The 15,612-nt window shown below is 37.4% G+C and overlaps 1 protein-coding gene across 9 annotated transcripts in view; it reads right to left on the bottom strand.

Moving 5' to 3' along the window:
- ARHGEF28 (Rho guanine nucleotide exchange factor 28) overlaps positions 1 to 15,612 on the bottom strand; it is a 309,928-nt gene that overhangs the window by 93,342 nt on the left and 200,974 nt on the right. For all 9 annotated transcript variants that reach the window (XM_022595023.2, XM_089908998.1, XM_089908999.1 and 6 more), the window contains 5 exons: positions 11,230 to 11,437; positions 8,652 to 8,763; positions 4,974 to 5,016; positions 480 to 603; positions 8 to 140 (listed from right to left, as the gene is read on the bottom strand). In XM_022595023.2, coding sequence (XP_022450731.2) covers positions 8 to 140; positions 480 to 603; positions 4,974 to 5,016; positions 8,652 to 8,763; positions 11,230 to 11,437 — 620 coding nt within the window. The remainder of the gene's footprint in view (positions 1 to 7; positions 141 to 479; positions 604 to 4,973; positions 5,017 to 8,651; positions 8,764 to 11,229; positions 11,438 to 15,612) is intronic.

Below are 15,612 nucleotides of genomic sequence, written 5' to 3'. Positions count from 1 at the left end.
AACTTACTGGAACACTGGAACGACTCTTTCCCCAGGAGCGTTTTATCACAAACCAAACACTGTAGAGTCCCAGAAAATGTTCCAGGGACAAACTGATGTCGACTCAGTTTCTCTTTGTCTTTGGCATCCTTGCCTTTTGTCTTTAGATGTGGCAGCAGCAGCAAAGTGGGGAGAAAAGAGAAATGCTCAGAGCCAATTGACTTACAAAAGTCATACAAAGTCTCTACGTGTTCTATCAGGACAGAAGGGCCACACACCAAGAAGTGTGATAATGTCAAAATGTAACAGCACCCAGGATGAAGTGGTCTCAGTATTTTCAATGACTTGGACAATATACCCCATAAGGAATACAGAGGTTTTTAAATATGTGTGTACAAAACCTAAGGTAAATGGTTTTAAAGGGAAAGTGGAAACTATACTAATTGCTCAGAAGCTGAGCATCTACGCTTTATAGACGATAGGCATAAAACCTTAATTACCTTAGATTTATTCCGAGGGCTGGTCATCCTGTTCATGAGGAAGCTGAAAGTTCGGCTCACTTTGTACTTTTCAGACTCTGATTTGGCAGGTATGATGTATTTATCCCATTCTTCTTCCTGAATTCTGCAAAAAAGAATCTGTTATCACAGCTTATAAAACTTACCAGAGGGAGCAAAAGAGAGCAGTCATACATATGTGTGTGTATGTATACAAACACACAGATGTATTTTGTACATATTATTTTTACACATATATATTTTTCAGGCTTTAATGGTTATTCTAAAGATAAGGATAGAACCTATTAAAAATATATCTTATAGATGAATAGGTGGATAAGTGTATGATAAAGCAACTATCTCACAATGTTAACACTTACAGAATCTAAGTGGTGGAAATAGGTATTCTAATATATAATTCTTTCAGCTTTTCTGCATACTTTAAAATTTTCATATTAAAATATTAGAGAAATAAAGGAAATCTTACACTTATAATTTTACTCCGAAAACATTCATCTCCCTGTTTACTAGGCTAATAGAATTTTCTTAGCACATAGAAGCCAAATAACCAACGACATCAAACTGGATTTTATTTATTTTTAGAACAGAGATAATACTCAGCAGACACACATTTCCTCTGTCAATAGAGCCTGAGAAACAGACTGTCTGCCTCATGGTTCCATCTCCCCCACTCAATCAGGCTATTTGCAATCTGAGACTCTAGGTTGCAAAGGAGAGAACATTGTGGAAATTCCCCCGAAATAAGAGGCAAGTTAGAGGTAATTGTACCCAACCTGTGAACACACTGAACATCACTGATTTTCCTCTAATCCACAGAATCATTCTTTAGGGAAAAAAAAAAATCCCAGCTATGAAGAGGAAATTTCCCTGGAACTTTTATATTTCCCCTAGAACTTTCTCTGATGGTCTTGTATTCTAACATTATTACAAAAAGAGAAGGAGAGACTGAATATATTAAAGACCAGCAAAAGCATCATGTCAAACCAGATAACACTTCTGTAGACAATTTCCAAAGTGAACATTTCATAACCCATGTCTCTCCTATCCCTCAATCTTCTTACTTGTCAGCATTAGTGGCTAATACATTCATCTCTGGGAAATACCTTCAAAAGCAGTCATACTATTGATATGCACCAAAATACATATGATTACATTTTACAAAAACGACTTAAAAGACAACTTCTAGGACTTCAGTTTTTCTCATCTGATCAAAGACTAAGTTATTTCTAAGGCCCTTTCTCACGCTTAAATATAATAAGTACTTAACTGGTACATATTAAACAAAACTAAGTTATTTGACCTCTATATTAGGTAATTGAGAGTTCAAACCTCAGTGAATGCATTTAGCATGAATAATAAATTACTTCAGAGCTACCTCTTGGTCACGCAGGTATAGTCAGGACAGTGGGTGTCCTGCCACTCGAACCCTACACAGTTCATGAAATTGGGTTTGCTACTGAGAGAAAACAGTTGAAAAAGTTAGAAAGGAAAGATGGAAAACAGAAGTGCCCTATACTACTCAGAAAAACACAAGGAACTTAGACCCTCTTACTTCCTTTCTACTTCCACAGCCGCCTTCTTAGATAAATCACTGGTTAATATATCTGTAAATTTCCATACCTCTTGTGTCTTAGGCATCCTAATTTGCAAAACTCGTAGAATAATATTCAACAGGCTCACTTTTGGAATGGGGAAAAAAGCACACTTGACAGCTGAGAAAGAATCCTCTCTGGAACACTTTTTTGGGACCCCACCAAGAGCCACCCAATGTCTAAGAGAAGAAAAATATGGGGCGGAAACCTAAATCTCAGAATGGAAGAACGATAAGGTCAATGTGATTTTTGAGGTGAAGAAGTCCTCTCCCCTACTTCCCAGCAGGAACACAACTACACTCTCTCAAATGAAAGAAAATGAGTTCCTCTTTACCAGACTCTACTCCCAACTCCCTATGCTACAGAAGACTGTATCAAGAACAATGTTACAGTTTTGATTTAAAACCTACAGATGCACTGCAATTTATTTTTAAAAAAAGACATAAAATCATACCACTTAATCTTTAATTCCAAAGGTTGACAAGAACCGAGATGACAAAGTAAACAAGACAAACAAAAAAACTGAAACACTAAATATTAAAAACTCTGAATCATCTAACCTGGTAGACATGTGAATATCACAGACATGACCCACTTTCAGATTATCACAATGGGAAACACAGTGTAACTTCTGGGCAGATGCAGAAGGTTGGCTGATTCCATGTTTCAAATCTAATTTAACTATGTGGTATTCACTTACGTAAAAATTAGGTACTTTAGAGAAAAACTCAGAAAGGAAAAATCCTCAACTGATTTCACAACAGAATGTAAACAGCTTTTCAATTTATAAGAATCTGGAAAAATTTACTTAAACTCTTTCAACATCCCAGAACAAGAATGCCTAACTCTGTTATCAATTTGATGACCAATGGAATTACCCACAATAAAGTTTTACAAGCCCCATTCTTCAGAGATTCTTGGCATTACCTTTTCAATAGGTAAACAGATATTTTAAGTATCTTAATAATATGGATATAGCCTCAATATCTTAATCCTTAACGTATTATATCTATAACCTATTTTTTAAAAGAACTGGGCATCTAAGTATTTAAAAAGCTCCAACTATCCAAATTGAAAACTGACGCAGGTGAAACTTCAACTTTGAACAGCCAGATTCTCATTTTCTTAAAAAAAATAAAAGGTAACAGATGTATCAGATTTAAGATAGATGGTGGCAATAAAATAACTGAGTTGTACCGTATAATCCTAAGATGGGATAGATGAAGTGCCTGCTCCTATAAGAATGAGCCTGCAAGGTCTGGAGTGAGCCCCCCTTTTAGCTGGCTGCACTCTTTTCCAGAAACGAAGTGATCAACATAAATAAGGGAATTCCAAAGGCGGCAAACCCCCAAGCAAATGTCTATAGCATGACCAAAGCAAAGCATTAGGTCTAGCCAGGGACCTTACTGGTGTATCCAACAAGGTATCAGGAACATAGTAGGGGAGATGGAATATCTACTCTACTAGATACACCAGGGGATATGACTAAGAAAGTCAGATGCTTTCGGGATGCAGACCCAAGACAGACCCAAGAACAGGAAGAAGAAAACAAGAATGAGGAATATGAGAAAAATATTCATCCCATCCAATACATCCCTATACACCTCATCCAAGTTAACACATTTTATAGGCTAACATTTAACCCATTCTGACATTGGCTCTTCCAGTCTTAAATCCCTCTCTTAATGGAAAATATTTTTGATTTTTAAAAAATCCTTACAATCAGTCTATTACTGCTCCAATTGTTAAAAAGATAGCAAGGATAAGACTTCTAACCAGAACGATGACCAGAATGATGAACCAATTCCAGACTTAGTCAACAAACCGCTTAAATGAAGTAATAAACGTAAGCAGCCTAAAACAGTGCCAGGCACATAAAAACACCCAACAACGGTCAGTTGCTGCTGCTCCCGCTGTCACCATCATCATTGCCCTGATGTCCTTTTATCATCAGCTTATTCTCAAAGGGCATTCTTAGTCTTCCTCTGTTTTATCGTTTCAGAATTTCTATTCTGGTCTCCAAAAAATAGGAATGAGCAAAAGGAGATTTTTTTTTTTTTCCTTCTTCTTCATCCTTTCAGTCCAAGATTTAAAGCAAAATAATCCCTCTTGATCTATATAGTAAAAGGTTTCAGAGTTTGAGCATTCATAGCACCCAAATTAAAACCATTTTCCTCCTTTTCCCATGGTCTCTCAAAGCCAAGCACTTATACCATTTCTGACATAACCCCAGGGCTATTTCACAGTGTGATTCACGAGCATTTAGTTTCTCAAGACCAACAGAGCGCAGCAATCCAGCCTGTTGCTAGTCAGCTGCCCAAGTTTTACTCTAAGGACAGTTTCACCTTCTAGGGAAAAGAGCAGCTTAGGCATACAGCTTTCAAATCTTCATATTAATCAGAGAACTCATAAGGCTCAAAGCACTTTCTGCATCATTTATTCTTTGTTTCACACTTAACACTTCTAAGCGATACTCTACGACGACAGACAGCAGAGATGTTTAGGCACTTTCTAAAACTGACCCCGGGGGTCTGTTACCACAATAAGTCTTCTGTCGTAGTGGACAGACCTAGTGAGAACCTGATACCTTTCTAAAGCAGATGGTCTCATACTGCTCCGCATGCTGCCGTGCATTGGAAGTGTTTGGCTTTGAAAATAACCCCAGACCACTCTGTCCCCGGTCCTGAGGCCTGTTCATCTGGGGACCGAAAGGAACAGCTGGCAAACCTACACCCATACAGATCGCAAAGGGTACAAAGGATTCAGGCAGACTCATTAGGCAGAAACGTCTCACAAACTATTGAACGGGTATCAAAAATGAGGTGCACACATTTCCAAAGATGGATCAAGCAGTCCCTGAGGAAATTTGGAAGGGTTAAAATACCTTTTTTCTCTTGGTGGCTCCGGTAAGCTGTAAGCTCTTTGCTCTACAAGACACAGAACAATAAAATGAAAACGAAGGCAGACAAACTAGCAGTCGTGTGCTAGTCTGAAGTGCACACACTCAACCGTACATTATCGTTACACGTACCACCAGTTAGAAAATAATGAAAAAAGTCATTTTATTTGGGCATTGCTCTGGATATTTTTATCACCTTCCCTAATTTGGAGAGAACAGGGAGGAGGCCAACACAGGGAAACATTTAATGATTTTGTGAACTAAGTTAGCCTCAGCAAGGGGCAGCAAACATTTTCAGAAACGCAGAAAATCAGTTCTATGTTTCTGGATATTTCTCACCAGAGCGTCATCCCTTATTCGTAACACTAATTCCCCAACGTACAGAATCAAAAAATATCTTAGCGGCTTTTTAGCAAAGCTTAAAAGAAAAGTCTTGAAGGCCAGCCTAAGGAAGAGTCCATTTTAATGTAGCTGTAATGCCTTTACAGAGCAGCCAGTTCGGAGATGTGCTTTGTGGCTCACGAGAAAGGGAGAGCCCCTCCTCCATTGGACTGGGGTGGCTGGGTATAAGGGGCAGGCTCATGCAAGCAGCGTAGCGCCATCTTGTTTCCCAAACCGGAGTACTTACTACAGGGATGGAGCAGAGACACTGATTTAGACAGTGAGAGAGACTGAAGGAGGGAACGGCCACTGTGGAGCACACCATCTACAGAGCAGGGACAAATCCTTTACCGTTACAATCCGGAAGAGTGAAGAGGCAAAACTAGGTTGCAAAGGGAGATAGGCCAGATATATACAGGGGAAAACTAATGAATACATATCTCCTGAAATGTGGAAATATCAATGTTGAACCCAAGACTATCTTGTAGGTAACAGAAAACCTACTCTGAAGAATTCGAAGACTTTTATTTTATTGCCGTTAAATATTCTTCAAATTAAGTCATGGGCAGAAATCATTATCCTTTTTGTATACAGACTGAGGTGTCAGGAGAATAAACCATATATCCCAAATAATCAAGCTAATAAAGTAACAGAATCAGACTCAGACTATTGGACAAAGTCTAACAGGATTCCATCCCTCAGTGCACAATAATTTTCAAAAGTACATTCACTTCACTCCTCAAATTTTTAAGTGTAGAGCACTTTTGTCCATCTTGGTGATGCTGTAATTATCATTTTAACATGGAGAATATTCCTTTCTATCTAAATCCATGATGTACCCAAGGGAAATATAGGATTGGATTTTGTTTTATATATAAAAAGCATTAAATAATAAAGTTGCCACCATTGTACTCTTGGCCCCCTCAAAAACAACAACAAAAGCATGATAAATGATCGTAAGTAACCCTCTGAAAGTGACAAGAAAGAGAGGACATCACAAATAAGTATAAAAAAGGACTGAAAGACTATCCTGTCTCTGTATATCTGTATTACATCAATAGCTCATTTACGGGCATTTTCCACTGAGGAAGGAAGACTTGGACTCTGTTCAAATAGAAAAAAATTTTTAGAACTATTCAAAACTCACTGAGAGAGGATTTATAACAACACAAATGTCAATTTACCTCTGATTAAGCAGATTAAACAATGAAACATTAGAATACATCTTTGAAGTAGTCAAGCTTTCACACCTGTGCTTTGATCACACACACACAGTTAAAATTATTTTTTCTTCCTTAAGAGCTAATTTATTCTTCACAGTCCTATGATTTTGACTGACCTAAATGATACCAATCCAAATGTTTGCTACCATAGAGGAATATCCATTGGAATTTTTGTACATTTAGTGTGTAGCCTCAACCTAAATTGCCTGTTTGTAATACTTACCTCCTGGAGAGTGTCAAACTTCATCCAATAGCCCTATTTTTAAACATACTGTCTAAAGACAAGCTTTTATTCACAGAAAAAACAAAGGAATTGATTTCAGCTTTTTATTCTTTCTAATTCAAACGCGAAGATTTAAGGAATGTATGTAAAGCAAAAATACCCTCCCTTATTCATTAAAGAATTCATAAATCAGGGCTCTTTCCCCTTATAAACTATCCATTTTTCTCTCAGTCGTCTGAGATTTCAAACATCAGAACTGTCGGAATTTAATAATCAGAGATACTACAGATATAAAGGCAAAGGCACCATTTTGCACACTGCACAAAGACTTAAAAGTGTTTTCCAAATAGTTACAGTACAAAGTTAATTCACCATCTCTACGCCTATCAGTGAAAAGGTGTCAAAGCTGCCATTAAAAGGAATCCCAACCTAAACTAAGGTTAGGGAGACCCGGAGATCCTAGAAAGACTTATGGTATTGAAAAAGCATCCAGGGCAAATTCAATCCTCTTCTACTCCTGTCCCCTCAAGGTAGTTGTCTCCTTTCTTTCTCTTGGTCCTTTCTCTCCATCTTCCCATTCTAAAAATCAAAACTGACATTTATTATCAGTCCTGTTTTCTCTTTCTCCAAAAAGACATCCCAGAAAGAAAAAGGAAAAAAAATGCCTTGTAGCACTTCTTTTGTATTTTATGTATTTTGTCTGCTACATTCATTCAACAAATATTGATTGAACATCTCCATACATTGGACATTGCTTTAGGATGGCAGGTCCAAGCACAAAGATTATGCTTTCACTGTTGTTCCACATGGCATAAGGATGCAAAAGAATGGCAATGTAACAAAGCAAGAATAAGAAAAAGGGAAAGGAAAAGAAGGAGTAAAATAAATCCTATTTTAAATATTCTATGCTGGGAAATTGAGAATACTTAAGCACATCTCTCACTTTCTGAGTCTTCTAAGGCTCTTAAGGATAACAGACAAAATAAGGCATTATCTAATATATTGACAAAAAATTTGTTATAATGCTATGTATTACAGATTGACATTATTAATACTTCCAAATACAGCTTTAAATGTAATTATTACATAACAAATGGTACACAGAAAGTGTTAAATAATTACATTCCAGAATTAAGTTGAAAATTGGGGTAGCGGCTAAGAAGGGCTACAAGGGCAGCTCTGAGTTGCCACAATTGTTCTATTTATTGATCTCAATTCACTTTTGAAAATTCATCAAGCTACATGCTTATAACATGCATCCCTTTCTGTAGGTATACTATATTTCAATTAAAATTTTATTGTATAAAAGTTGTATTTCTGATTGCTTACGCAGGCCACAAAAAAATGTTTGAGATATATTTACTTGCGTTTCAAGTATGTTCTGTTATTTTAACTTTCTAAAGTCCCTTGTTAAATAAAGAAATGAAGACAATCCATTTTGCAATGCTTTTGCAACTGTGAGGAATTGGATTATTTCAGCAATTTATATGTAGGACAAAAGTAACTTTTATAACTTCCTTAAATAAAATTCCCTAAAGCCCTCACAATAAAGAACCTAGAATAAATCATAGTTTACACTGTCCTTGAGGAAAACATTTTATTCAAAAAAAATAAGGCAACAGAGAGGTGTGTACACATCTGTGATTTCATCAAAATCAAATTTATACCTTGTCTGATATCCAATGAGAAAAGGATTTTGCTAAGCTTAGAAAAATCAATAGTGAAAATGAAATTGAAAATACTAGCCTGCTGCTCTTACATACTATGCACTTTTACTAACTGAAAATCCACTCTAGAAAAGAATGCTTTCACAGCCAAATGGTAACTAATGCTTACCTTCAGCTGAATTGCACACTGTAAAGTCACGGATCAATCGAGTTTTTCCTAAAGAAATTTTGGGTGATGAGCAGGAATAAGAACGTGAGCGGACTCCAGAAAACAATGATTCCTAAAAGAAATCATAACGAAGTTTTAAAAAAATTCTATGGAAGACTTGAAAGTATGTGTTCATCATCAAAATCAGAACCTTTAAAAAAAGGATTCAACTTGAACATTTCTGAGGTAATCTTATTAATGATTTGTTTCTGTTTGCCTCTCACAACTTTAAAAATGTTATTGTCTTTTTAATGCTTTAGTAAACTTGAGCTTTTGGGAATAGTGTCTATATCTCCTATATACTTTAGGATACAATCATGACATTCCAACCATGTTGGTTAAAAGTGAAAAATCAAGTCACATGACTTTCTCTGCGTATTCAACGAGTTTGACTTTTTTTTTAACCTGAGTTGTCACTTACTTTTGTTACTTTAAACTGTAGCATTTAAGCAAAATTCCATATTAACTGAGATCTCTATACATAATTATTAGAAGGTAGAGGAACAGTCACCTAAAATGACAAGTTTTTAAAAGTTCCTAATGGCTATTCAAGTTTGTAATGTTAGCTGCAGCCTCCAGGAAAGAATGCATCAGGTCATTACACAAATCCTTCTAGTCTGTGCTCATCTTTCAACAGACCTTCCATCCAGCACTTCCTGGGATTTTGCTTGAATTATCACTTATTTATATATGTTCAACTTTATTTCTTTTAAATGACCTGCTATTTTTTTCCTGTTTTCCCAATTACCTATTATTTCTATTATTATATTGGCAACATACATGAAAAATGCAAGCTGGATAGATAATTTAAAAAATGCTTTTCTTACATGTTCTAGAAAATTTAAATGAATACACAATAGAATGCCACTAAAGCCATTTACGGCACCCAAATCCCATCCAACGGAGGCCTAGTGGCCTTAGGATTGATGCCCACCCCCATCCATTTTTAAGATACCACTTAAGGTTACAGGTGAAAGAAAGTGGTGCAAAATGTGTTACTAAACTTAAGCCATCAGCAACTGTCCTCACAAGCACTGTTCTCTTTTTCTCCCTAAGTGAACGCACATGGTTGCCCTAGGCTTACGGTTTAGTTGAAGAGCCTGGAGGAAAGTTGAAAACAGAAGCCTGATCTTGCTTCAAAAGGTCTTAAGCCATGGCTCCCTGACTTACTTATTGGGAAAGACCCAGTGGGCCTGGATGTCAGAAAGGCCAACCCGAGTTGTCCTATAACCCTAACAGTGAGTTGGCCACAAAGGGCCCTAGCCAAGTACCACCCTCTGCCTTTAAGTCATGCATGGTAATCATTTTTCATAACAGGACTTTGAAAATTATCCAGAATTCTTTGGCAAAAAGTTACACAGGGTAATTACAGAGGCAAGGCAAGACATATTTTATAGGACAGATTCTTCTTAAAAGTGAACAGCATGGAACTGTTTCACAAAGAATTACTTTTCATTCCAAGTAATGATGAATTTTTCACAGTTCCATTCAAAATGCAAATCTGAGAAGTAGCTACATTAACAACCATACCTATTTCTTATTATCCAGAAATATCACATGACCTTTAGGTTCAGAAGATTATGACAGCTCCACAGGACTCAGAGCTGAGGGAAGAGGATTCAGGATCCGGGGTCAGAAGGCCTAGATTTGAGTTCTGACTCTATCACCAAGCTTGGGCAATGTGGACATCTAATCTCTCCAGAACTTCAACTGATCAAAAATTAAAATAAAAGTACTCCCTTATATCCTAGGTGAGTTATGAGAAAATTAAACATTTTATATAAAAGCATGTTTTGTATATCGTAGAGAACACTACAAAAATAAAGCATTACCATAACCACCATATGTTTGTGGTATGAGACGTTTGGGCACAGCACACATTGTTTTATAGTAGTAAACTCGATTGAAAAAGAAAACAAGTGGACAACAGAAATCAAAAAGAAAACATAGGTCCAAACAGAAAAGGGCTTTCTCTGCAAGACTGGAAGAGTTTAGTCTTTTTAAAAACCACAACAAAATGAAATTCCAGTGCAAAAATGCCAATGACAGAAAAGCTGTCTCCTATGGAAAAACTGACAAAGGAGACATCTGGTGTTCCAGATGAGTCCCTGCAGCCAGGAACGCTCAACAAATGTCACCTCTGCCTTAGCAATATTATTTACCTTAACACCAGTGCCAACTAAAATTTTATGTGTGCAAAACAAGTTTGATCACTTAAACTCACTTCATACTACCAGCTTTTCTCCCATTGCTTAAGGGGTGATGGCAGAAATCACAGTATAAAATGGTAAAATTTTCCAAGTATGTGAAAGATTATCTGTATTCGTGGTGATTCGTGAAAACAAATCAGCCATTGTAAGTAAGGACTATACATATTAGAGTGGGAGAGAGGAAAAAGGCAAGCTCAGGCAGCTCACGGGTCTTCAAAAAAAAAAAGTTTACACATGTGACCATAACATAATTTCTTTCAGGGATGGGTGGATTTAGACAACATAGTTTTCAGGCTTACGATAAACCAAATTAATACCAATAAGAATACCTTCAGCTGCAGGCTACTTGATAAAGAAAGTGATTCAGTCCTGGAGATATTAAAATCTGGTTCAGTGTTGGTCTCAAAAGAGTCCAATTCATCCCCACTAGGAATGCCAGTTCTCGAGGAACTCTGAGACACTGGAGTGTAGCAAATGCGCGACCGCTCGGAATGCCCCTCTCCTTCACTGTCAGCATCCAGGGCATCAAGGCTGGAACTGGACGGAGCACAAAGTAAACAAACAACTAAATCACCAAGTAAGACAGAGCCAGGGGTTTCTTTTTTTTTTTTTTTTTTTTGGGCTGCGTTGGGTCTTTGTTGCTGCTGTGGGCTTTCTCTAGTTGCAGCGAGCGGGGGCTACTCTTCCTTGTGGTGCACGGACTTCTCACTGCAGTGGCTTCTCTTGTTGTGGAGCACAGGCTCTAGGCGTGCTGGCTTCAGTAGTTGTGGCATGCAGGCTCAGTAGTTGTAGCTCACGGGCTCTAGAGCGCAGGCTCAGTAGTTGTGGCGCACAGGCTTAGTTGCTCCATGGCATGTGAGATCCTCCCGGACCAGGACTCAAACCTGTGTCCCCTGCACTGGCAGGCGGATTCTTAACCACTGTGCCACTGGGGAAGTCCCGAGCCATGGGTTTCTATTTCTCTGAATTCAGATTTTCTCATTGGCGTCAGCTGCAATGGGCACCCGTTTAATATCTAACAAAATTCATGCTTAAGTGATTTTTATTGTTTTTTTCTCCCCCCAAATAGCCTCTTTTTAAACAAGATTTTATGTTTCCCCAAATGAACATTTCAACCTAGCAAAAGCCACTTCAAGTGCTCTAAGAAACAAAAGCTGGTTCAAGTTAGTACTATCCTCACGATTTTTGCTTTGTAAATATAATTATTACAAGCCCCAAATAGCTACCCTTCAAATATTAAAAACACAGACAAAACAGAGCCACTGAGCTGTCGGGGGTGGGGGGTGGGGGGGGCGGGGGAGGGCCTTTGGGGCAATTTGCATGTGAAAAATACCACGTGGCATTCCCTCTTTCACCCCTGGACAACACAGGAGGGTGGAGGCACACGTAAGAAAACAAGGAGAGACGTGCAAAGATCTCATCCCAGAGTTGGTGTCAAGAAATGGGTCAGGCACGAGTCAAGTGAGGTTCCAAATATGTCACATTCAATTATCATTTTTAGAGATTTAAAAAAATGATTCCCATGAAACTTATATGTCAGAAACAGGTGGTGATGCTGATTATCTACTGCTTTTCTTTCCTCATTTAACTTTGATAACCATAAAATTAAAAGGCAAGAATTTGACCTTGCACATTCCTGGCTCCTTCCATCCATCTACATTTTAAACCACTCAAACTTTGAGGCCGAGGGCTTCCACAGGCATGTTAATGCACAGTGCATTTTTAAATGTATTTTTTCTTTGGTTGTTACAATTCTGGAGTTAAAATTTTAATAACAACACAATAAACCATCTTGATTTTGAAACACAAAGAACCAGAAACAGACTTCAAATTTGGTTATTTTCCTTAAAAAACCATAGGCTATTTAATGGCCACTGAATCTCAATAAATTATATGGCATTTGGAACAGAGATCCTACCATATATGTCTCTAATCCAAATACTCAGACTCATCTCTAATCCTTGAGCTATTTCAGGGTCCCTCCTGGGCACCAGCAAACCCAGCAGTAAAGGCCATGATCGTCACCACTGAGGATTTCCAACGTGGGGCTTTCTCCTTGGAGAACTCATTGAGGGCCTCCACCTTGACCTTGGGGAGGAGAGGACAAATTGGAGGTGGACTTCACACTTTAATTCAACTCCTAAAGATGGTGGAGAGCATAAAGTTATTTCTCATAAAAAAAAAAACAAAACTAAAGCTTAGTTAAGAAAACCTTTCTGGTAAATGCTGATGCGTTGACTCTTACAGTAATGTAACTACAAATATTTTAAGGTGCTATGTAGGTTCCTTAGTTCAGTGATGATCAGAAAGAGACCCGGGGTGGGAGTGGAGGGGAGATTTGCTGATGTCTTGTGCCTCTGCATTTGTCTTTCAGCTTCTGATCGCCATACTAATGAAAATTAGTTCAAATGGTTGGCTGCCTACGAGAATATCGTGTTTTAACACAAGCCTTTCCAGTTATATACAGCATTTCTCCATCACTATGAATACAGTGTATTTTATTTTATTCTTTATAGTATACTTTAAAACATTCCTTTTTCTATTCATTCAAACTGGGCTACTATTTTCCTTTGTTAAGCTATTAAGCTAAGATATTTGGTATCAAATAATATTATTTAGAATAATAATATCCTTCAGGGTTACCTCTAGGTTTCTCATTTTATAACCATTTTTCAAAACCCCATTAGTGGGATATGAAATAGATTCAATAGGTTGTGACCAGCATTTTCTTTTCAAATAGTATAGAATAGAAAAAAGCAGAATATATAAAATAACATGTGGAATGTAACATTTGTTTAAATTTTATGTGTGTGTGTGAGGGGAAGGTTCATGGTATTACAAGGATTTCTTTTTAAAACGAAAAAGAAATTCTTTTTTTCTTTCAAGAATTCTTTGTAAGACAAAAAAGGTTTAAAAAATGTAAGTTTTAAAACAAACACTTGTCTTTTATCACCAAATTTTTGTGACATAATTTTTAAAAATAAATGTTGCATTGCTTATTCTCCCCTCAGTTTTTATTGTGAGCCCCAAAATTTCTCCTTCATGAGAAGTTCCCAGCCTCTGGGAATAAATTCACTTATTAATGAATTGGGTGCATTTCACTTTGGGTTCATTATCAATTGTTCCTTGTCTTCCACCATGACACCCACTGAAGGGAGGGTCCCACGGCCATGCCAGGGCCAAGATGGAGCTTTCTGGGGAACTCAAGTCCTTTCTCCTCACTCCGTTATTTTTCAGAGGAGACGGAATGTACAGGAGGTAAATTCAGAAGGGACCATTTTCTCATAAGACATCATCATCCTCTCCTTATTCCCTCCCCCCACACCTGAGCTATGACATTTTTACAGAGGCTTCAAATTACCTTTACTCAAACTGGACAGTTTTTCTCATATTCAAATCCATCTGCAGCAGTGGGATGTTTAAATGTCCCAGAGAAGACCACGATCAGAAGATACAATTTAGATATCCTGTGAATATTTGCATATGCAGTACAGAGAGCCCATCTGTGGCTTTTCCTCCTTTTCGCTAGAGAAGCTCCTATAAAGAGCTTATTCACCTCTTGAGATCTGGGTCACAAACTCAACAGATCTTAAAGATCCTGCCAGAATGCATTAATCACATGGTTCAATCTGTCTCTGCAGAGCTCTGGAGAACCTTGCCTTGACCGTCAGCCTCTTGTCCCAAGCAGATTTGTGGAGAGCCCAAAATGTCCCATCAGTTCAATTTGCAGCCATGACCATGCAAGTATCTTTAAAACCATAATTCACACAATAAAAATCTAGAGAAAATCTTTTATTATTTATGCACCAGACATTACTCTTGGTACCGATATCTGTTAAAGTTTTATAACCTCAAGTTATTGTATATCAGTGCAAAGTGGAGCCCAGTGATTGGCACCCAGTGACTGCTGCTTCCCCTCCCTTTCACTCCTTTCTGATTAAGCCTCTGTAGAATATTCATTCAGATAAATATTTATATACACACATATGTGTGTGCATTCTATTTTCATTTTGATTCATAATTTTATGTGTAAAACTAGACATATAATTAGAGGTCTAAGGCATGAGGAGAAAACAAGCTATTTCCTTAGGAAAGTAGAGAGAAGGATAAAATGAAATCAGTAAAAATGGGCCTATTCCCTAAAGAAAACAGACAACAGTACGAACGGATAAGACGTGAATACAAAGGTACAGGGTCACACACACACATACACACACACAGATATATATAAATATGTACAGTCATATCCTATACAATAAAACTATTGTTTTAGTGACATTTTTACACATACAAGAAACAGTGTAGGGTAACTATAAGTTACAGAGCATAAAAATAAAACAAACACCCACGAGCCCACTCAACTTGAAACGAACATTGGCCACACCATTGTTTTATTCCTTCTCATTCTCTACATTGCCTACTCAATGTAACAACTACCTAAAATTGGGGGATTTTTATCCTCTTCATTCTCATTTGTGATTTCCTTATTGCTTAAGCACATTATACATGCCCTATATTAACAGATTGTTTGCTTTTGCACTTTATAAAAGTGAAATCTAACTGAAGTATTTTGTGGCTCCTTTTTTTCATTCCCCACCATTTGGGCTATTTCCTACTGCAATAAATAGTCTTACATATGTCTCTTAGGACACAGAAGTAAAACTGCTGGGTCATAACATATATGCGTATCCAACTTTATAAGGAAATGCCAA

This window comes from Delphinapterus leucas, chromosome 3 (genome assembly GCF_059928025.1).
Source record: "Delphinapterus leucas isolate spDelLeu-1000000601 "Yukka" chromosome 3, BTC_Dleu_Yukka2, whole genome shotgun sequence".
NCBI lineage: Eukaryota > Metazoa > Chordata > Mammalia > Artiodactyla > Monodontidae > Delphinapterus > Delphinapterus leucas.
The sequence above is the reverse complement of the archived record's forward strand: the minus strand, read 5'-3'. Positions and strand labels throughout refer to the sequence as shown.